This window comes from Lagopus muta, chromosome 5 (assembly GCF_023343835.1).
Source record: "Lagopus muta isolate bLagMut1 chromosome 5, bLagMut1 primary, whole genome shotgun sequence".
Lineage (NCBI taxonomy): Eukaryota > Metazoa > Chordata > Aves > Galliformes > Phasianidae > Lagopus > Lagopus muta.
Window position 1 is genome coordinate 8786611 of NC_064437.1, and position 23200 is coordinate 8809810.

General features: G+C 43.7%; 2 protein-coding genes across 7 annotated transcripts in view; one reads left to right on the forward strand and one right to left on the reverse strand.

The window, feature by feature from the left end:
* The window catches only part of MAST2 (microtubule associated serine/threonine kinase 2), a 163788-nt gene extending 162828 nt beyond the window's left edge, over nt 1-960 (reverse strand). For 4 of the 6 annotated variants that reach the window (XM_048946857.1, XM_048946858.1, XM_048946856.1 and 1 more), the window contains exon 1: nt 614-960. In XM_048946857.1, the coding sequence (XP_048802814.1) occupies nt 614-799 (186 nt within the window). In that variant the 5' untranslated portion in view covers nt 800-960. The remainder of the gene's footprint in view (nt 1-613) is intronic. The other 2 variants (XM_048946861.1, XM_048946859.1) reach the window with 1 other exon arrangement.
* Nucleotides 961-6595: 5635 nt separating this feature from the next.
* Nucleotides 6596-20168, forward strand: LOC125694123 (riboflavin-binding protein). Its single transcript, XM_048946873.1, has 6 exons — nt 6596-8936; nt 9768-9924; nt 10737-10836; nt 11951-12079; nt 15883-15994; nt 19846-20168. The coding sequence occupies exons 2-6, from the start codon at nt 9786-9788 to the stop codon at nt 20080-20082; spliced, it is 717 nt and encodes a 238-aa protein (XP_048802830.1). The 5' UTR covers nt 6596-8936; nt 9768-9785; the 3' UTR covers nt 20083-20168.
* The last annotated feature ends 3032 nt before the right edge of the window (nt 20169-23200 follow it).

Genomic DNA, 23200 nt, shown 5'->3' on the forward strand with positions numbered 1-23200 from the left:
CATCAAAACGCGTCCAAAGCAAAGTTCAAGCTCTGCTGGGTCTCTCATCCCCAAAACCTTAAATAGGGAACTGACATTTTTTGGTGGGGGTGAAACCTATGACAGTGCGTGTATTGACCTATGATTCTGTGTAAATGTTCGCATTTTTCTCTACCTGTATTAAATAAATCACTTTTCATGTTAAAAATAAAGACGTTAAATGACAGATACGCACGAAAAAAACCGCATCATCACTGAAGAGATGATCAGAAGCAACCGACAGGAGGTGCCGAGGAAGGACCTATCACCGATACAGCAGCCGGCACAGCACAGCGCCCAGCCGAGCTGTCAGCACAGCCTCGCCTCGCCCCGCCAACCGCCCCCCGCACCGCTCGCCCACCCAGCCCCAATTCCGACCCGGGCTCCACCCTCCCGTCCCGCGGACGTCCACCGCAGCGCGACGAGGACGCCGGCGGGGCTCCCCGCAGGCAGCACGGAGCCCCCGCTCCCGGCCGGCCCCGCACCCCGCGGCAGCCGCGGCGCCGGAGGGCGGCAGCACCACGCGGGGCGGCCGTCGGCACGGCGACGGCTCGGCACCCGGCAGCCCCCCGCCCGGCCCCGCCGCCGACTTTACCCTCTCCGGCGCCTCCCGGCCGGGCGCCCCCGCGGCCCTGGCGTCCTCGGGCTCCTTCCTGCCGCCGCCCCCCGGCAGGCCGGCTCTCCGCTCCGCCGCGCTGGCGGCCACCGCCCGCCCGGCTTCTCTCCGCGGCGGAGGCGGCGGCGGCGCCGCTTTGTCCCCCCGGGAGCGGCCCTTCCTCATCTCGGCGGCAGCTCCTCGGCTCAGCGGCGCGACCGGGGCTCCCGCGGCTCGGAGCCGGCCATGGACTCACGGAGAGCCGGGGCGGCGCCACCGGCGCCGCCGCCACCACCGCCGCCACCTGCGCGCGGGGCGGAGGGACATGCCCGCCCGCCGCCGCTCCCGCCGCCCGCCTGTCAGAGAGCGCGGGCGCTGCGGCCGCCGCGGCGCCGCCCCCCCATCCGCTCGCCCGCCCTCCCGCCGGCCGCTGCTATCGCGAGAGCGCCGGCCTCGCGACGGGAAGAGGCGCGAGACTTGAGAAGGGCGAAAGGGGAGAGCGCGAGACTTGGCACGAGGGGCGGGCGGGAAGGCGCGAGGCCGGGGGAGCGGCGGCGGGCGCGGCAGGCGATGGCATCGCTCGCCTAAGTCGGGCCGTGGTCTGTAGACGCAGCACCACCGCCACGGGAGCACGGGGCTGTGAGCCTGCCTTCTGCACTCCAGCATTTAGAGTGAGATGGCGGCAGGGAGCAGACAGCTCATCATCTCAGCAGCGAACACAAGCGTGCAGAGATTCATTACGTGCAGCAGCCATCAGTGCCTGTCATCACATCGCGTTTCGTCTCAATAATTCACACCCGTTCTGTGTTCTTGCCTTTACAGGTTATTTCCCCAGGGTGTAAGTCACAGTGCACTTTCTGCATTGTGCTTCACAAAAGCAACTTCAAAATCATCCCCTTTCTTTTCCCTTTCATATTAAGCAGTCGGCATCCTCACACTGCTGGGAAACAACCACCCTACATCAAGAAGCCATCTGGGCTCTCATTTTGCTTGGGAGGTTTGTGGTCACTTTGCTTCAGACTCCTTATTTCTCAGCTTCATCCCTGGGGAGCGCTTTGGACTCAAGATGCCTTTCCAAGATTTTGGAAACAAAAGGAAATGAGCGCTTTTTCGTGCTGAATGAATAGGAAAAAAACGTTCATCTTACTGCTTCTCTTCTATTTTTCCTATTTAAACTCCAGATCCACAAACCAACCCGACTGCCTGACTTCTCCATAGGAGCCATTTCCTGAGCCTTTTTTCTCAACTGAGCGTAACTGTGAGAGGCTTAGCCTAGAATAAGGGTGAATGAGGCAGAGCCACACCTGTGCTCAAAGCCTTGTCTCCAGAGATGCTCCATAATGCTTTAAAAAAGTAGAAGAGTAATTAATACATATTTCTGAAGGGGCTGATTCTTCACATTACCAAGACTGACTGACAGCACAAAAGCAAGGGATCACAGAGAGCCTACATGGCACACTTACAGATACTCAGCTAGTAATTAATTCTGTTTCTCTTTGCTGTTCCAGATACTAAATTTCCCTGGCTTCCACCTTCCTTTTTCTCCGCATTAAGATGTCTAACCATGCCTTTCCAATCCAGAAGTTAGATAGAATTGCGTTATCCAGGAAGCATTCCCTTCACTCAGTATTTCTGTTCTGTGTGAGGTGGAGGAAATGGCTGTAGCTGCTCTGCACCTTAAACCATCACACACCTTCTGATAGTGATACGGCATTCACAGAGAGGTCTTTACACTGCAATACCAATGCTTGGCAGTGGCAGTAAGACAGCACAGTACTTTGGGATATGCTGTACTATAGCTGCATAGAATGTCAGTAATGACAAGTAATTATGTACGCTACACGTCGTTAAGATGACTCCCGTCTGGTTTTCTAACCACCTCTGTAACATTCTTTTTTCAAGATTCACTTAAAAGCAGCAGGATACAACTGAAGAAAATGAGGTAAGCACAGGCCCACCTCAGTCCTGTCAAGGTTTGGCAATATGGCCACCACAGCAGACAGCTCAGTGTTACCAGCTAACTTGCTTACGGTGCACTCCACCCCACTGTCTGTGCCACCAGCAAAGATGTTAAGCAGTGCTGGTCCCAGCATCAATCCCTGCATCACTACTCATCACTGGTCTCCACCTGGACACTGAGCCACTGACCACAACTGTGTGAGCACAGCCATCCAGGCCACTCCTTATGCACTGAGTTGCTCATCCATCAGATCCACGTCTCTTCCACTTACAGACAAGGATATCATGTGGGATGGTGTCAAATACTTTGCTGAAGTCCAAGTAGATGATGTCAGTTGCTCTCCCCCTACCCACCAATCATCATAGCAGGGCACCAAATTTGTAAGGCACGATTTGCCCTTAGTGAAGACATGCTGGCTCTCCTCATACACCTTTTTTTTTTCCAGTTGTGAACAAACCAAGAAATAAGGGTAAAAAAGGAGTTACATAAACTGCAGGAGGAGTAAGATTTGCTAGGAAAGGTTTAACTAAGACTAATCAAATAATCTTCATAGAATGATGCATCACTTCTTGAGCAAAAAGCAAGACACCAATCCCAGCTCTGCCAGGCTACCTAAGCAATGGTAAGACAAATGGTAAGAAAGACAGGGTTTTCCAAAACAATGCAGGAGAATTTTTAAATCTGAGGCTTTGACACAACCCAAGCCAGATTTACTAATGATCTGAATCTAGTGAGGTGTGCTATTTGAGAAGTCCTATATTAGGCATTTGTGTAATTAATAAAAACACTCCTAGTTACAGGAGAACACCTATTATAGAAAAGATATACACGTTTCAGGGCACAAGTTAATCACTGAATTAAGAAAGGTTAGGAAGGAATTTCTTAAAGGCTTATCACTCAGTAAGAGTATGCTGTACAGATTTTGTGTGTTCACTGGAAACCAAGAGCATTACTCTGTCCCCAGTACTGACAAATGGAGTAAACAAACTGACAACCAGGTCCAGGATGGCAATTTCAAGATCTGTATCTAACAAAAGACCAGTCATAAGAGGATATGATTTCTTTTCCAATTGTTATTTTCCTTCATTATATACTGTGAAGAACATCTATACTTGTTTGCAGTGATGCAATTTGTCATTAGTGACAGCTTTGTTCTGTTGCATCTTGTTCTAGATACCATTTTACATCTGATATAGAGTAGAAGATGTAAATATACAAATATATACAATGAGTTAAAAGCTCATTAATTTTAGTTAAAAGCTAAATCAAGAGATTTAGCTACTGCACTAAGCCCTCTCTAAGTTAACAGCATTTCTTAGCAACAAAAACTCATCAAACATCATAGCTTTAAAGAGACAGAAAGAGATCAGTGAATACGCTGCCTTCACAGACAGCTTGGACTTGATTTTACAGCAATTGCCACAGTCGAGCTGTTATCTCTAGGGCTAACAGAATACCAATTACATGTGTATAAACATGCATATTTTGTGTATTTCTAAAAGGTTCAGAAAGAGAAGCGTGTGGGGGACAGAGATGCTGGCCAGCAGGAGCAGCATCAGATTCTAACTGCTGTCACCCTCTTTGGGCACCCAAACAAAGATGAGTTTTAAGGGGGGCCAGGGGAGAATTACACATAATTTCACTGCTACTTAAGGAAATAACCTTGCAGATATGAGATGCCATACACAGGAAAGCAAGCCACTGAAATCCAGCAGGTGTGCAGTGGAAGCTTGAATTGCAACACTTCTAGAGACTTAACCTGTCTCTACTGAAAGAGAAGAGATAAAAAGGGTGTCCATAAACTACAAAGGGATTGGAAAAGAAAGGTTTTGAGCGATACACCAGAGAGAGGTGCCATTCGAGAGTTGCAGAGAGAAGTGCAAATGTAAAGAAAGGCATTGGGAAAAAATACCTTTTCCAAGAGTGCTGTGGTCAGTTTTCTAAGGACAGATGCACAGGGCAATGAGTAAAGCTTTCTAGAACTAATAAGTCATGCATGGGAGTCATTCCTCACAGAAATCTGCAGAAACACCCCACTGACCTCAACCGTGTCCTACTTAAAACTCATCCCTGCTCTGATGTTAACAGGAAAAGCTCAGCAGTGATTAATCCTGTGGTTTCCTGTCACTGCCTTTTAACATGCTGACCAGTATGATCTCACTGTTACCTTGTGTTTGCACTGTTTCCTTTGTAGACCTGTTGGCTCTACGTTTTGATTACAAGGTGTTCAATGTACCAATCAAGAAAAATACAGGACAGTAACACAATGGGGCTTAGAGGCTGGCAGTTCCACCAAAAGTACTGAAGTACTGCCAGTCCTACCCACCACTATTTGTCTCCCTCACTGTGATATACCGCCCTTTTCCTCGCAGCAACAAACTGTTTCCACAGCTGCGCTATAAAGTGGACTGGGAAATTGATTTGGCTAGCAGCACTGGAGGCGGGATAATTGCTACATTTCTATTGCTGGATCAGTTCCCCACCTGGTTGGGAGCACAACCCCACTGGGCTGTGCCAGCACAGTGCCCAGAAAGGAGCAGTAAAGAACGAAGGCACAAAATGGGGCTGTGGGATGCGGGCACCCATAATCCAGCACTGGCACCAAACATTTCACAACACCACGCCGCTGCTTTACAGGGCCAGCCAGCATTACCTCTTCACAATAATAAAAGCACCTGCAATTAAGACTAAATTAAAAAATATTCCCCTAAAAATAAATTCACCATACAAGTAGCTGTAGAAAATTCAGTCCAATATTAACATTCTAAATCAGGGACAGCACTGCAATTGGTTACTTCTGGAGCATTGGCCAAACTGGACTGCGTTTTCTTTGTCACTTGGGAGAGATCACAGCACAGCACACAGTCAGTCAGTAGCTATCCAAGCCGGAGATTGTTCTTTGGAACAAAAGAATAAAGAGATGTAAAAAGCTGCAACAACTGCTTGTGGATCCAGGAACCCCGCAGTAACAGGCCAACAGAACGTGAAAGGCAAATGAAAGAGTAAGGCAAAGGAAGAGCATTCAGTTATGCTTTCAAGAGGTTCTTGCAACTTAGCAATAAGCTAAAATAAGTAGGTTTTTGTCCCCTTTCATTCTGAAAAAAAACTAACGTAAGGGCTTGATGTAACATTTTTACAGTGATAATTTTGTTGTTTGGGTTGTGAGTGTTTTTTAAACACACTATGCATTAAAACCTGTGGGTTTGCTTTTTGTTTTTGTTTTTCCACTGACTCATTCTCCTGGTTATATAAAAGTACTGGTGATTTTGTCATTCCTGTGCTCTTTTGGGGAACTTGCACAGCAACATTCATGTACTCGAAATAAAGCAAGTAAGCCTGACTTCATGCTGTGCTATATTTCTTACACAAACAAAATAAAAGGAAAAACACTGGCCCTGCTGAAATGAACAGGAACAAGTTGCACCTTAAATTTGGTAGCGTTAAGATTTGATCTCAGCCTTTTTTTTCCTGGAGCCAGGAGTGCCAGACTGAGTCCATCTGGAGCCTCTCCTCTGGCATTCAGCTTGACTTGAGACAGGATGCGTTCAGTAGACTGGTGGATATGAACCCATGGTTCTGAAGTCTAACAAAATAAAAGTCAAGATATATTCTTCACTAGTTGGCAAATAATATGGCACTTAATGCAACATGAAGTGCAGTTCTGCAAAGGAGCTTCAGGAATGACACGAAGTTAGGAAACAACCTGTGCTCTTCATTGCATTTCCTGCTAGTTAACAAGAAAAACACTTCCAAGTTTGCAGACTCCCACTGAGATGTGAGGAAGCAGCAGATTAATTTCATTAGCACGCATCACCATATGTAATAAAGCTGCAGTAGGCCAAATGCTCCAATTTACACTCGTGAAACTCCATCTCTCTCCAGCCACAGTGTTGTTACACCTTCGTGAAGCCAAGGAGGGAAACAGATCTGGCAGCTGTCACAGGGAAGAAGTACAAACAATTTTTCCCTTCAGCACTACAGCTTTGTAGAGTTAACAAAAATATAAAACCATGAAAGCTTACTTCACTCATTAAAGAGCTCTGACTCACTCAAAAGGGATCACTGTGTTGAGTCAGAAGATGTCAGTTTGACATGGATACTAACTCAATGGCCAGAAGCTGTGAAGTTAGCAACTAGCTAGAGTTCCTCTGCTTCTTTTCCCTTTTTTTCCCTCATTACCCAATGGTGGCTCTTGCAGGAGGAATTTATGCAGGCAAGCTGAGAGCTCACATGGCTGTGCCTGTGATTTCAGAATGGATACATCCTTCTGCTGGCCATTATCAGATCATCAGATGATAATGTGATAATGATAATTTAATGTAACAGCACCAGAATTACTGTCTGTGGCTACCTTTAGCATCATGCATGCTTTAACGCTGTATAAAAACTTTGAGAAGATCAGTATAAGTTCATAAGGCAATGATATTAATGTTAAAATTAAATAGTAACAGGACTTTTATAAGTACAAGAATATTAGTGAGTGCTTGAAAATAAGTTCAGCATTAACAAATGAAGATAATAATCCATTCAAGTACGGAAAGCAATAAGAAACATTCTATGATAAATTTCTCCATACATGACTCACAGTCTTATACTGAGCCTTTTTCTTACTCAGAATAAGAAAAAAAAGGATCAAGATGATGTATGGCTGAGATCTCTAGAAGCTCCTGTGCCTGAGTCTGCTTACATCTATTGTTAACCAAAGCCAAGTCTGAGAAATCACAAACATATGACAATTTTCCTTCCTGCTGCTAGAAATTCTGCCTAATCTCCCAGCAAGTGGTCCCATTTGGCTCATATTCAAAGCTTGAAAAAGATCCCAGTCTCCTATAGCTTAATATAATTTGTATGTCAGTTCCACAAACAGAGGCATTACAAGAAACCTCCTGGCTGCTAACACCTTTACAAGCATGAATACATTTCATACAGAGCAAGCAGTAAGGAGCAGAACGTGCTTTTCACCAGGCTGGCTAGCACAGCTACTCATCCTCAGGTTGAAATGGAATGTTGATATGGCACAGTGGTCTTTGTTTGGTACAAATACACTGATTTCAGTACCAAGCACTATGCACAAGTCCTTTAGGTTACAAATCAGCAAGGAGCCCCATTAATTTCAACCAGCACAAGATCAAGCCACATGAAGCGAAGGCACAGGCAGTAAGGTATTACATTTACTACAATTTCTCCTATACTTAAGTCTCTTTGTATTTGTCTTATTTAGATTCATTCTGGAAAATGGAAAACACTGGGATTTCAACTGATCTGAAAATCAGTTTTAAAGGCAGCAGCACTTTTGCCTCAAGGAAGGCTCCAGCCAGAGTAGGAATTGGTGCTTACAGCTCAGCAGAGATCATTATCTCACTGTGAGTTTGCTCAGTGAGATTCATTCCACACTTCCACTGTGCCAATGTTTGCTTTATTCAAGCAAAAAAGGTTCGTAATTACTGACCCACAGTTACTACTTGACAAACCACTGTTGTGTTTTAAAACAGAAACAAGAGATGCTATTTTCCATTTGCACCTAAATAATTGCAAGGTAATCAGTGGTGCGTGGCTAGTTAGGGAGCTTGGTGAGATTTAACCTATCAAAATAAGTGCACCTATCTGTAATCACCACATCTGCCTCCTGTGATGGTTCATGTTCAGATGCAGAATCCCCTCTGCAGAAAGCACACCCTGTAAGGAAATCCAGTCTGCAGCTGCTGTCAGTGGTTCACACAACAGTTTTTCCTTGTGCTTGAGACACCCATTGGGAAGCACAAATACGGCAGGTAGAGCAAGAAGGGCAAACATCAGCTGGTTGAAAAAGGAATCTTCTGGACAAAGAGCAAAGGCCTGAGAATCAGGAGACCAATTCTCTTTCAGGGGCTGCAGTAAAATTACTGAGTAACACAAAGCAAACTGATGTATTTTCAGTTAAGATTAAGCCAGTCAGGCTGAAATACGAAGTGTCGTTTTTAATGTCTGTAATTCAGTGACATCTGTGATAAGAGCCCAATTGAGCTGTGGTAGAAATGAATCTAATAATTATTGCAAAAGGAATCATTGCAAAATCAGGCAGGGGATGGGAGGTAGTTGTATTTGGTACACTGGAGAGCTGTTGTTTTTCTAATTCTAGTTTATGTACTTTCCTGGTCATTATGTCCACATTTGCAAGCAATAAAAGGGCATTATGTGCTGGTCACTCCATCTGCTTTTGAGATAAATCTATGTTAGCATTTCAAAGGGTCAAGGAACTCTGCAGGGCAAACAAATTCTGGAGTGCTGATGCCAGATGGCGGGTATATAAAGTGGAAAGCGAGCAGAGCAATGCACTGTGCTTCTGTTCTAGGGAGAAGTTTCACCCAGAAGGCAGCAAAAGAGGTGAGAAACTACTGAGAAATCGTACAGGCGGTTTTCTTCTGTAACATGTTGCTTTCTTTGCCTCCGAAAAGTTTAGGTAAGGAGAGGAGCTGCAGTTCTTGTTCAGGCAAACCTCTTCCAAAAAGGCATCAGGAATATTTAACTAAAGAATTAAAGGTTAAATTAATTACACCATAAAGAATTACGCATTTATTTATGTAGGAGGTTCTAGATTTATCTGCATAACTCACTGATATGTAATCTGTACTTACAGAAGCTCTATTCTCGCAGATAAAATGGTTTTTATCTTGCATTTTTGACTGAACTCTACAAAAGAGACAGAAAACAATCAATCAGATTATTAGGTACAAGTGAGCATAACCCCCATGAAGGCATCTTATCTACACAATTTATCCAGCTCAAGTGTTTCCTTATACTATATATACTATACATCCTACTATTAGCTTGTCAATTCTGTAAACAGAAGCATTGGAATTAAATGGGTCATTTCCCAGTGCAGAGAAGAACTCAGTAAGTTTAGGAGCTGATCAATCTTATCTTCAAATCTGTGCAGCAGTGGGATGGTAAATTTTCTTAAATACTGAAAACTGTAACATACAGCCTGAAGGAATGCTTTTTCACAGGCCACCAAAGATTGGAAATACGTGGCAGAAGAGTAAGTGTTTAGACATAAGCAAAGAAAGGGAGAATGAGTGTTCTAATATTTACATGTATACATCTCCTGAGCATATTTTAGTCATATATGTATGTAGCTTTTTTACAGCAGCTCTTCTTACTATCAAGACTTTTCCTATAATTAAAGGATATCAGTAAAGACTTCTCTCCATACAGGAAAAGAACTGAACAACAATGCTGAGGTTTGCCATCACCCTCCTTGCTGTCATCACATCATCTACCTGCCAGCAGTATGGATGTCTGGAAGGGGACACCCACAAAGCGAAGCCAAGTCCAGAGCCAAACATGCATGAATGCACTCTGTATTCTGAATGTAAGAGTGGTTTAGCTTTTGCTGCAGCTAGTTTAGAAGTCCAGTTCTGTACACACTGATTGTTCTGGCCATTCTTAAGCTTCTGAGAGATACGTTAGATGCAGTATAAGTTGCATTTGAAAAACCTCCCTCAATGTCATTTTGCTGCATGCAACTCAAGAGTAAACTCTGGTCCTTAACAAAGTCAGCTGCAGAACTCCCACTGGCTTTATCCACTGTCTGTTTAAAAAGCCTACACAGTTTACTCTTCTGGAATCTCTATCTGCTTTAAAAGGTTTACAGAAAAGATGGACTCAGCCCATTGTCATGAAGTATAAAAATATTTAAAACATATTTCTCTCTTGATAGTACTGGTGAATTAACTATTGTCCCCAGTAAATTATTAAAAATAGCAGTGTTGAATTAATTGTAGCAGATTGCAATTGCCTGTCGTTTCCCACACAAACTGCAGAAGGTTAAACTTTCATACTGAGCAAATTATAGCAATATTTTTTACAGTTCTTCAGTTCTCTTTTCCTGCTTGGTAACTTATAAAATTACCACCCATCAGCATATAACATCCAGCAGAGCAGCAGTAAACCTCACGGGGCTTCCTGGACACACCTTTACAAAGCAGTGTTCATGCCAGTCTTTCCCACTTAGCATTCACACTGCTCTTCCAAAAACTAAAACATCCGAGCTCGGCCGCATCTTTTGCTTAGTATCAAAAGACTTCATCACGTTATGGACCAAAGAGATTCACCTTATATTTTAAGCCTTCCAGAGTGTTCAAAAAAATCCTTACTGTAAGATCTTTGTTTCATTCCTAACAGCTTCCTGTTGCTATGCAAACTTCACAGAGCAATTGGCTCATTCCCCAGTAATTAAAGTAAGCAACAGCTACTGGAACAGATGTGGGCAGCTCAGTAAATCGTAAGTCAGCTTTGATGTTGTCTGTGTCCTGCTTCTCTGGAGCTATGCTGTAGCAGCCACACGGCTAGCACTAACTGCCCGCAGATGGGCTGGCCCTACGCCGCCCGCTCCGCTCCCCATCATCTCTCCTCCACACCAGAGCAACATCTGGCTCTTCTTTTTCCCCCCTCACAAAAGCCCATGAATCATTAAGTACAGACATTTTGTGCAGAGAGATTTATGCCTTTTTCTCAAGGAAGAGTTATCCTTGTTAAAGTTTGCTTTCAATATAGAACCACATCTGGCAGTGTGAAGCAGTCATAAACCCAGCAGGTAGTGACTGTGCTGCACCTCTGTACAGCAACCATCACATCCCAGTGAGTGCACACCCTGCAAACCCCAGTCAAAAAGATCAGCTTCTTCCTCTCTGTTGAGTAAGCAGATCCACCAGATGATTACATCTTCCAAACAAAATGCACAAGAGGCCAGAAATAAAAATATCTGATTATTTAGAATAAAAAATCTTGTAGTCTTGTACTCCATTTGGTAACCATGGAGAATCGGAGAATGTCTTCATAATTCAGGTTTTTAATACCCTGTTAGATGCTAGAGCTGTGGAACAGGGCAAGTTAGAGAAATAAAGGAATGAAAGTACAAAACAATTAAGCAAAAACAGATGTGTGGAAGTCACAGCTATTGCCTGCCACTCCCAGAAGAGCAGCAACACTGTTTTTAAGCAATTTCAGCTGGGCTGTGGGAAAATATAAAGATTGGTGAAACTGTTAGACTACAGCTTAGAAAATATTTTATACTACAATTCTAAACTACGTTTTATTGCTGTCTTGAGTCATTTCTGCCAGGAAAACTCAAGGCCCCAAAAGTTTATGGAAAAGCTACACAAATAGGGCTGAAATACGCATGGGAACATTTGTGCACTCTTTAGTTGGCTGTGGTAATTGCAGCCAGAGTCTGTACACAATAGCAAAAGAATGATACAAACAGGGCAAAATGAAACTTTTCTGCTTTTCTCCTAGTCTGTAGTACTGCATCCACATCAAAGCAGGTCTAGAAAATTGAAGTTGTAGCCTTAACACTGAGCAACATGTTTATTTGAGGCTTTTCTCACCCACAACAGCTGTGAAGATTTCACAAAGAAAATCGAGTGCTTTTACCGGTGTTCTCCGCACGCTGCTCACTGGATCAATCCCAGATATACTGCTGCTATTCAGTCTGTTCCACTGTGCCAAAGCTTCTGTGATGACTGGTAGGTTCTAATCGTTATCAAAATGTCTTTATTTAGCTTTAATAGGCCGGTACTCAGGAGTCAGAGAGAGCAGGTGGACGGAGCACGGCCTTCCCAAACAATGAGCAACAAGATTCCATAGTGCTGTATCACTTGTAAAGCTTTTCGCCTGTTCCTCCTGCTCCTTTCTAGTTTGCCATCTCTACCTTTTCCTCTGCTAAGCTGCTGCCCTGTACAATAATAATGTCCCAAGCCGAAAGCAGGATGGAGTCATTCTCTGTCCCAGTCCAGGGACTCGGCAGCACCACGCTGCTCTCCACGAGGGCACTGCACTGCTGCTCAAACACCCGCCTCCACAGCTCAGCTTTGTGCAGGTGAGATTTTAAGTCTAAATACTTGATTATGATACAGCACATCTATGTGTATTAAAAAGGCATTGTGAAATCATGGAAGCAGCCGCTTGCAATGTGGTTCTCAATTAATAGATATAACAAATTAGCTTCATTTCTAAGTTTTTCATCCTTACCCTTCACTCTTTCCTTCTGTCTCCCTGTCTCTAACAACACTTCTGAAGCCCGAGCTTCAGAGAAACAAGAACAGTAACCAGCAAGCAGAGCAGCATTTGACTTCGTTTCCCAAAATACAGCATTATGGAATCAGATTACTTTTTGAGTGCAAAAGATGTAGCAGCACCTATTTGTCCTTAGTCTTGGAGTAGGAACATTGTATCTCAGCACTCAGAATCTCAAACCTCCAAACTAAATATTTCTGAAAGGTGAAAACATTTGGATACTAAAGTAACAGAGTTCTCAGTGGGCCTTAAAATGCAGGCAAAGTAATTGAATACCGACATCTAAGGCAAATGTACCCCAAAACAATGTAAGTATAGAATCTACATCAGTAACAGCACACAAAGCAAATTGCTACATTCAGAGAAAATGTAGCAACGAAAGGAAAGGGACTTAATTTTACTTTGCACGCACTTCAAATCCTTCTCACAAGGATGAATTGGTTTAAACCAGTCTGAGCACCTATGAGATTTATACCCGTGCACACGGTGGATCAATATTACATCACAAAACCCTCAGTATTGCTTGGGTACTACCAGAACCTCCAGGTAAACAGCATTTTTAACTTTTAAAGTATTCGTGTATGTGATTGAGAGCTGCTGCACAGGGACAAAGAACCAGTCCCTTTTCCTGGTAGGGAAAAGGCTCAGCTCTAAGCAAACACTGAACAATGATCCGTTGCCCCTGTCGGCGTCACAGATGCTTGGCCTGAATCAAACACGTGAAGACGAGCCATCACTGTGCAGGCTGCTTTGTATGCCTGCCTGACCCAATGTCAAACCCATTCCCTCACCCTGCTTAAGGCCCGAGGCCAGAGAAGAGCTTGGCCAGAATTCCGATCCTTTCTGGTGATCTAAAGTAACATTCTGTGTGTGCTCCATTCATCCGAGTGCGCTCAGCACTGCTGGTGATGTGACCTACTTTCCCCAGTGCCTCAGTGTGCCTGCTGCATGCCGGACAGACGGCTTTGTGGCCAGCAATGTGCCCAGGGCTCTGATGAGCAGTGGCTTCATTTAAAAGAAATTCATCTGACTGGCTTGGGGCCTTCCTTTTCTTCCTATTGTCTTAGAATTGCTTCCTCCCACTAGCTCTAAACCTATTGCTTCTGAATGAGCCCCTATCCGTGCCCTTGTCTGACCCACCTGTGAGGTGACCCCACGCCATTTCACAGAGAAACAGCTAATTATAAATAGAATTAAAAGACAAAAGCTTCAAAAGAAAAATACCCCACCCAGAGTGCACAGGGAGCTGGTATATTTGGAGCGGGTATTTTAAATATTCATGTTCAAGATTCTCACAGGTTATGATTAATGTCTGAAGAAACTACTTTTGGGTTTCTGGGCTGCAGAAAAATCAAACTTATCAGAAGTCATGATTTGCCATGAACTTAGCTTCCTAATTACTTCCATAGGGAAAGAAAAACCCATAAAATAGAATTATGCCTTGCTACCTTCTTGTGTAGCGAGCCACAGGGTCAGGAAATAATTGTAATTAGGAAACCTCTCACCCAACAATTCAATAGGTAACAGTGAATAAAAATATAAATATTTTAATAATCATATTTAATTCAGATTCCCAAGCCAGAGATATAACATGGATACCCCAGTTCAGTCAAACTCTGAAATACACACTCTTCAGTTTGAAAAGTATAACTGCAGGTGACACTAATTTACAAACCAAACAATAAAAGCAGTTCTGCCCTCCCCTCAACTCCAACCTTGCTCCTCCATTCCTGCACCTGTCCCACCTGCCAGCAGCGCTGTGGAGCAGCCATGAAGCATCCCAGTCAGGGAACACGTTGGGCTGGGTCACTGAATCACAGCTTCTCACCTGATCTAAGCTTCAGCAAAGGTCTTGACCTTCAAACATTGATTTTAATGTGAAAATGAGAAGCAGGAACTTTTCAGTCCTACTGCAATGTTTCTGTGTGCACTGCAAATATATTTAAAATCACTTTGTCTGCCACTGCAATAAGAAGTACAAAAGGTTAGGCTCAAATGCACGTAGTCTACTCACTTGTAATTCCTGCTTGTACTTGAGCAACAACTTAGAGCCCGTGTGCTGCCTGTGAGCTCATTTTCCAGGCATTGTGCAGTGACAGTTCTGCAGATGTGCACCTTCTTACCTTGCACATTCAAATGTATTACAATGTCCAGATCCTGCAGTTCTGTGACTACGTGACAGCCTCGTGTTTCATTTTACAACATAAGTCTGCTGTCCTTGTGACATCAAAGTCATTTTGGAAACGTGACCCTGAAGACTAAAAAAACAAACAGAAAATATACCCCAAAGCATTAATTATAATGAACGCTACTTGCACTTTTTGAAAGCTATGCCTCATGCTTTTGGCACTCCCAGTTTCTGGTGTGAATAGACTGCCCCAAGCCATGGAGACAAAGTCTGAGTAGATGTTAATTGATCTGCAGAAAGAGATCCTTAACAAATTAAGGATTTGAGCCAAAGAGCCAAAAGGAAATGGTATAAGGCGATGGGTAGGTCATGAGATCTCTCATCACATAGAACAGCCAGTTGCATACCTTAGTGATTCCAGCCCACTTACAAGCTTCTCTTCACCTTATTGCTTACAACTGAAAAATCACTTTAAATTTAAAATCGTAGACCCTACACCTCACAGAGCATTTATCTTTGCTCCTGCACTTCAAGCTTAACTTCTTTGAAAACATTCTGAGGCTGACGGCCTTAGCTTATCCGATTTTATTGCTTATAGGTCTTCCTTGTTTCACTGAGCAGTTCTCATAGCTGTCCCATGCTCAGGAATTACCATCCATCCTTTCCCACAGTAATTCATAAATCTCCCCCACTTCTCTCTCAAGTGCCAATTCACACTTAGGATACCTGTGCTACACCACAGCGCTGATGGTCAGCACTCACTGAACTCCCTGCACACAGCATTCCCTCTCCCCAGTAACGTCAGCAAACTTCACCAAGCAGAACAGATCACCACGAATGAACGCTGCTTCCCGGAACACAGACCACCTCCTTAAACCTGTGAGCATGAAATGTCATGGCTCATCTGCTTAGTTTTCGTTGGGATTTAGGCCTTCCCATCTGGTTCAGTTTATGTACATTCAAGCTAAGATCATGTGCACCTTTCTTGAAGATCAGTTGATACAGAGCGCTGTGTGACCGCACACATTACTAGCGCAGCCCAGGGGCTTTTCAAGTTGAATCCCTGTAGTTCACTGGAAAACACTAAGGAAAATAATTGTATCTTCCACACTGATCTCCATGAAGGTACGAAGCCTGCAAAGATGATTCCATTTGTGCCCATAACTGGCTGACGGACTGGGAACGGGATGAAAGAGGAGAAAACCACTGTAAGAGTAAATGCATGCCATACAGGGAGGTAAGAAAACACGGCCCGTTGGGGCACTAAATAAATAATCTGAGTACTTTCTTTTTCCTGAATACGTGGGCTTAAAATGCAATATCTGAATTATTTTCTATTTCAACAATTTCAAGCTACACCTATACCTACCACCAGATTTCTCAAATATATCGTTTCCAAAGCATTTTATGTAGATCTCTCACTAAATAAACACACTTGTAATTAATCACTATTCATACCACTTGTGAAACAGAAGATGTTCCAGCAGAACTGATACATTAACCACAGCAGAGGTCAGAAAGTAAAAGATAAAGGAACCTGGATCATGTAACAGAAAGAGGCAATGAATTTATCTTATAAGACTTCTCACACGGTGTAGAGCTTTACACACCTCTGCCTTTTTACACTGAGAAGCAGGTTCCCAGGTCACTAAGGAACTTCCAAGGTTTTCTTACTTATTAGGCATCCTTGCCCTCCTCTCTATCTGACGTTGTCACATTTGAGTCCTCCATACTTCAAGTCCCTAAGTCCTTGCAGTCTTCTAATTGTCTCCCTTTTACTCTCCATAGACCTACCATAATTCTGCTGCTCTCCTTTGTGTCTGCCAATTGCTAGACACAGCTAGCTTTTTTCTCTTCAAATCTGTTAGTCAAAAAGCAGCACTGAGAAGCCTTCTGGGAGCCCATCCCGACTTTCTGGTGGTTGGGATAACTGATTTTATGAAGAAAAGTGCATAAAATGTGAAATTAAAAGACTTACGGGACCAAAGTTGCCTGGAACCTGATTCACAGGCCTTCAAGAGTCAGGGGGGGATTTCTCTCAAGTGACTCAAGTATGTCTAGGATCAAGGCTAGATTATACAGCTCAAAACCACAACACTTATTGGAATATTATTAACAGTTAAACCTCACTGAGTCTATAAATCCAGTCCAAACTAGAGAAGTGAACAGAACTTAAGTGCAGTTCTTAGAGACTGGTAGCACATCTTGCACAGATCCCAAATGGATTGTTTTCAAATCTGTACAAATTCGTGTACATCCAGAAGTTTGTTCAGCAACTGATGTAAGTCACAGTCCGGGATTTGTGTCTGCTCTGCAGTGACACTGATCAGCAGGGCCAGGAAGATGGCCAAAAACCAAATAGGCTGTGGAAACTCGCAGCTTAGCCTTTGCAGATATGCTAAATCATCAGTAGCTCCAGATGAAATGAAAGCAAAATGATAATTGCCATAAACAATCTTCAGTCCCTGTTTAAACTGTTCCTAGTCCAGAGGTAGAAGGTTCAAACTTAAACCCCCACGTAAATATTTCTTAAAGAAAATATACCATCAGCTGGGAAAAAAGCCATGCAGCAAATCCAGAGGTCTTATCACTGGAAGGCAGATGCAGCTATTGCTAAACTAAGCAGAACCACACCCAACACTGCCCATGTTTTTTACCAAAAATAGGCCCGCATGGTAAGTATGAATAAATATTTATTTTCTTCAGAGCGATTACAAAAACATATTTCCCGTATGAAAATGAAATTACACGCAAACACTGGAGTCACTTGCTTTGCACTCAACTCCTGGAAAGGAAAGTTACGGCCGTCTGGAAGGCCCCAAAGGTTCTCCCACGTCAGGGCACTGTGGGCAGAGGCTTTCATCTGATGCCCTCAGCACATGGAGAGAAGCAATGAGCAGTCCTACGCGTGACGTATGCAAGTGTTTGCAAGGACTACTTGGAACAAGTGAGGAGTATTAAGAATGTACGTGGATCGTAGCCAGTGTTGGTCTGCACATTTTATCATTTTTCTCCCAGCAGAGTGCTTCCCAAGTGATGTTAATGCACAGACCAGAACAGCGGCCAAGAAGCTGAACAATCAGAAGCAGTAATTTAAGTACGCTTTTGTTAAATGGGCACATTTTGTTTGCTGCAGCATTCTGGCCATGCCATGATTTTTAAGCAAAGTTTGGAGGAATGTCAAAATTAAATGGCTAATTTAACAAGTATCAGAGCACGAATGTGTGCTACAGAACCTGTGGAACCTAATAGGACGTAGCCATGACTCCTGCATATGGACCTAAGAAAACTCATAACAGCTTTTAAATATTTTCTCACATGACCCGATAAAAGCAGGATCTGTACAGGAGCTGGAAGAAAATGTCTCATGCTGCTTGAAAGTACAGGAATAGCTGGAAAGAAACAGCTAAGATCTGGCTGCCCAAAGGAGAGCAAGGGGAGAACCAGATGCAGCGACTTGTCTGTTTCTGAGCCCGCATCTCTCCCAGTGCACTGACCAACCTTCACAGTCCTCCAGCAACCGCAGCATCCATAGAGCAAGCTGGTGAGATGTAAAAAGCTGTATTACAGACCAGAGCCTTTGGAGCTATTTAGAATGGATTCTCCATTATTTGCACTGGATAGATTTCTAAATCAACTCTGATTAATGCATATCATCTCACCTGCCTTCTGCACAAAACCCAGCCAGGGTCGTTTAGCACGTGAGGAGACAAGGAGACAAGGATACATCTCATAAGGAGAACTTGTGGAAAATATGTGGAGCAGAAGCAGCCGCAGGACTACAGATGCCCAGTCCCACTTCCATAGAATAGATTTAAGTCTATAATCACTAACTGTTGGCACACAGAACGCCTTCCATGCAGAAGTCCATGAAGACAGATCACTGTCTCCAAGATTCACAGATCTTTATATGTGCTGCTGCGACTGGCAAACCAGCTCAGAACGCAGAAATCACAGCACAAAAGGGAATGCCAAGGGAATAGTGAACCAAGGTCACAGGCAAGGACTGCGTGTGATATCACAGCTGAAACACGGCTTCCTTCTGAGAGATCCTCACAAAGCGACTCAGGGACACAGTTGGCAACAAGACCAGCAGTCCAGCTCCCTAATTCTGTTTCAGTCATTAGCAGTTTCTTCTCCTTAATTCCTAAGGCTTCTGCTCCTGTCATCACTCCCACCCCCAAATCCATTTTTAGCATTACTTGGGAAGTACCTCAAGTTCCTTCCAGAAACAGGAAAGACCAAACTTCAACAACAAACACACAGGAGAAATGCAGGCAAGATAAAGTATACATCTTGCCCACTCTGTGGCTGAACATGGTAATTGCTAAGCTTACACTCTTTAGGAAAACTCAAGCTGGGAGGACAGAAGATTGTCACAATGTACGCCTGGCAAACAAGAAATATTTTTGTTGTTTGGCTGCACAGGTCCTGTGACAGAGGACTAACAAAGCGACACAGCACCAAGAACAGGCCAAATTCACCTGCAGAGAGTTGCTGCAGCTCGCAATTTCTCGAGGCAATCAATAAAGCTCTTTGGAGGCAGGCCGGGGCCCACAGCTGTAAGTCTTCTTTTCATCAAGCAGTTTCTGAGTTATGCCTCTTCTCTTAGCAAGGTTCTGCCTGGTCATGATGTGCACTGCAGCAGGCTGTGACTCCACTGGACTGCCTCTAGCTTGCCAATAGAGTCCAGTTTTCAAAACACTCGGTTTGGCACTTTCAGCAGTACTCAAACCCAGAGACGTGTCAGAGTGCCCTGACATGCTGCAAGTCGTGCAGCCTCTTGCACACAGCTTTACTCTGTCAGCCCCGGGGTGGAAACAAAGGGCTGGCTGTTCATCACACTGCACTTTGTGTAATCGCTTGCTCTCACAACTGGCAAAGCTCTTCTGCCAGTGGTGGAACTAAATAACATTGCAAAGGGATGAAGTACAGCGCAGAGCTGTACAGGACAGTGGAGGACTGCAGACTGTTTCATAATTTTGTACCATTTCTAAAAAAAGTGATGTTTCTCAAATTAATACAACTCGGTTTTAACTCCATTCTTTTTAAAATGTGTTTGATGTATGTTTCCTGTTTTACACACAGATGTATGCAAATGGGACCGACATGTGCCAGAGCATGTGGGGGGAATCATTTAAGGTCAGCGAATCCTCCTGCCTCTGCTTGCAAATGAACAAGAAGGACATGGTGGCAATCAAGCATCTCCTCTCTGAAAGCTCAGAGGAAAGCTCCAGTATCAGCAGCAGTGAGGAGCATTCCTGCCAAAAGAGACTCCTGAAGTTTGAGGCACTGCAGCAAGAAGAAGGGGAAGAGACGAGATGAATTTTGGTGGGTGAACGTCAGGAGGAGAGAAATCATTGTGGAGGTTGGGCTCAGGGCATCACAGCAGCCTGTCTTATCCCTCACTACTGAGAACTCAATAAATCAATGGTTGGCTATATTAATCCTTCTCTGAGTTTTTCTGCATCTGCATCACAAAGCTCCCAGGCAAGTTAGCACAGGTGTAACCTTGTGACTTGAATCAGAAGCCTGAAGGTAACTTCCAGGCTTGATTTTCAAAGACAAGAAGCACAGGCAGTGGTTGCTGATTTAAGGTGGAACAGTGAGAGACTCTGGAAGGCCATGCCAGTAATGCACCAAACCTTCAACACAGATCCTTCATTAGCACAGGTATCATCACTCGTGTCACAAGTTCCTGTGTGCCACACTCTGCTCAGACAAGGGAGAAATGTTGCAGGCAGAAATAGGTCAGTAGGTCTGGCTACTGACAACTGAAAATGTACCTATTTTGTATCCCAAAAACATACTTCTATATCAGGGGATTGTGGTGTATTAGATAAATCCCTGGATCCATATATGACCAGTATACAAAATGCAAAGGCTGCTGCTCTGGGCTTCTACTTTAAACTACAGTAGCACAAAAGTCTCCTACACCATGAATGTGAAGAATAATTGTGAATGCAATGAATCCCTTGGAATGACTACAGACAGAATGATCTCTGCATCAGGGAGGACACATGAGGGGTTTCCCCATCGGTATTTCTGCTTGCAGCATCACTGCTACCATCAAAGTAAAACCAAAGTCTGCACCAGTCCCACAGGAACTCATCAGGTAAAGATTAATCAAATGCTGGTTTTACTTAGGCTTGCATCCTTCCTCCGACATCACTGGAGAGCAGAGAGTTCCATGCCATTCCGTACAGCCTTTCACAGTTGTATCACCAGGGCAACCATGAAAGGATTTAATTTTGGGACTCACATTATCATCAAGCGAAAATCCACATCCTCTCAGTGCTTGCAATGGAGCTCGGCACCTTACAACATGGAAGGATCCGGCCTCCAGCTGAAACAATGACTCGGCACACCGCCTTACACCAGGACAATGTTAAAAATCCATCCCACTCTTCCCTAGACTGCTTGTTTACTTCAGTGGTTTCACACAGCTGCAATAGTAATGCTAGATCCATCAGGTCAAGCTCTGCCTCTCACTATAGCTAACAGTAACATAATTCCTACAGGTACTGAACTGCTTTTGGAATGATACGCCGTCAGGTCTGTACTTCATGGCTACTCAACCTGCTGCTTCTACATTCTGAAAAGAACAGCCAGCCAATTCTTACAGAAAATGCACTTCTGTGAAGCTCTGCTAGTTTTTTTTTCACCCTGATCTGTTTTCTTTGCTGTCATTCTTGATTGCAGAGACACCTGAATCAGAGCAGAAAGTTTCCTGCTTTTTATTTTGCTATGCAACATTAATTCACTAATTAATCATTCCCTTTCACTAGCATAACAGCAGCTTATTCTGCACAGCCACTGCCAAACATTTCCTTTATGTTCTTTGCTAAATTTAGCACATTTGTCTCCGCCTGCATCTCTGCTCTATTTTTCCCATCTGCCCTTACTCTCTTTGCTCTAGCTCACCAAATCACCCTAGAAAACATTTTCAACTAAGTTCTTTGATGCTTACTTTCAGAACAAGCCACGAGACTGGTGACACATGCTCCCGAACAGCACTGGGTCCTACAGCAAAACCAAGGGACCAGGACAACTGAAGTGTCTCTGTATTTAATGCCACCAAGATCTTTATCAGAATGTCACAATGGTAGATGAAACGCTGTGTGAAACATGTTGTGAAATGTATTTCTACACTAACCTGTAGGAACCAGACTTACAATCTTTATTAATAAGTTAACTTGGATTTTCCAACAAGATAAATTTGATAAAAATAAAAAAATTGTGCCAGTTATTGACTTATTTACTATATGACTAAGCATCAGCTCTCGTACCACGCTGCCTGGCGCTGATGTCATGTTAACCATAACACAGCTAGCTGGGTCACTCTGCCTGGTCTGCTTATTTAGTTTTCTTTCCTTAAATATTGGCACAGCAGTGTGAGTCTTCCAAAACCCCACTGCACTGCCAGGAGCCATTCCCAACCAGATCTGTGCACTGCCAGGAGCCATTCCCAACCAGATCTGTGCACTGCCAGGAGCCATTCCCAACCAGATCTCTCTCGGCAGTTCCCTAGAGCTGGTTAGGATAGGTGAGCTGAGCCTGCTGCTTGGGAATTATTGACATCACTTATGATGATGAACCTCAGTTTGAACACTCACAGACTGAAAAGGCCTTCATCGTCCTTCTGCAATACAAATACTTAATTCTACGTATATTTCACTACCAAGTGTTATTACCAAAACTTGCTTCCTGTGCCTTGTGCCACTGGAAGGCTTTCTTCATCAGGTTACTCAACAGTTCTCACCTTCAGTTTAGTTGTGCCAGTCACAATTTTCTCCAGTATCTCTAGAGCCCTAATCTATTTTTATAGTTCCTAATTCCACACTGATATTGATTGCAAAATAGCTTCCCTTTTGCAAAATAATAAATACCAATAATGGCGGCATTTTCAACCAGTGCTGCATTTTTCACAGGCAGGTTTTACTAAGAGTATTTTATAAGTATTAATTAATCTTCAAAATACACCCGAGAGGAAGAGTGAGCAAACTGAGTCAGTGGGATGGAGTCAGTAAGAAACTTATCTGATTGCTGCAAGTGTTGCAGAAGGAGGACTAGCACAAACAAGTCCTCTTTCAGAGACTCATTTCACCCTGGAAATGAAGTTGTGCTTTGCAAGGTAAACCTTGGACAAATGTTAAAACTTGCAGAAACCTGAACATCAAGGAAAAAAAAAAAAAGCTCATACAATAAAACACAGAATAAGAAGTCATTAAACAATGCATTTCCATCACCTTGAATAACAAAATGATAAATGCTATCACTGTTAGCTTATTTCAAACAAACAACATCACAACGGGTTGATTTTCCTAACTGAGATACAACCAGCCTGCTGGAAAAAAAAGAAAGCTGTAGATGAGGGCCTCTGAAGGATTTTGGTAACATTTGATGTGACATTGTGATAAGGAAACGGAGAAAACTGAAGTGC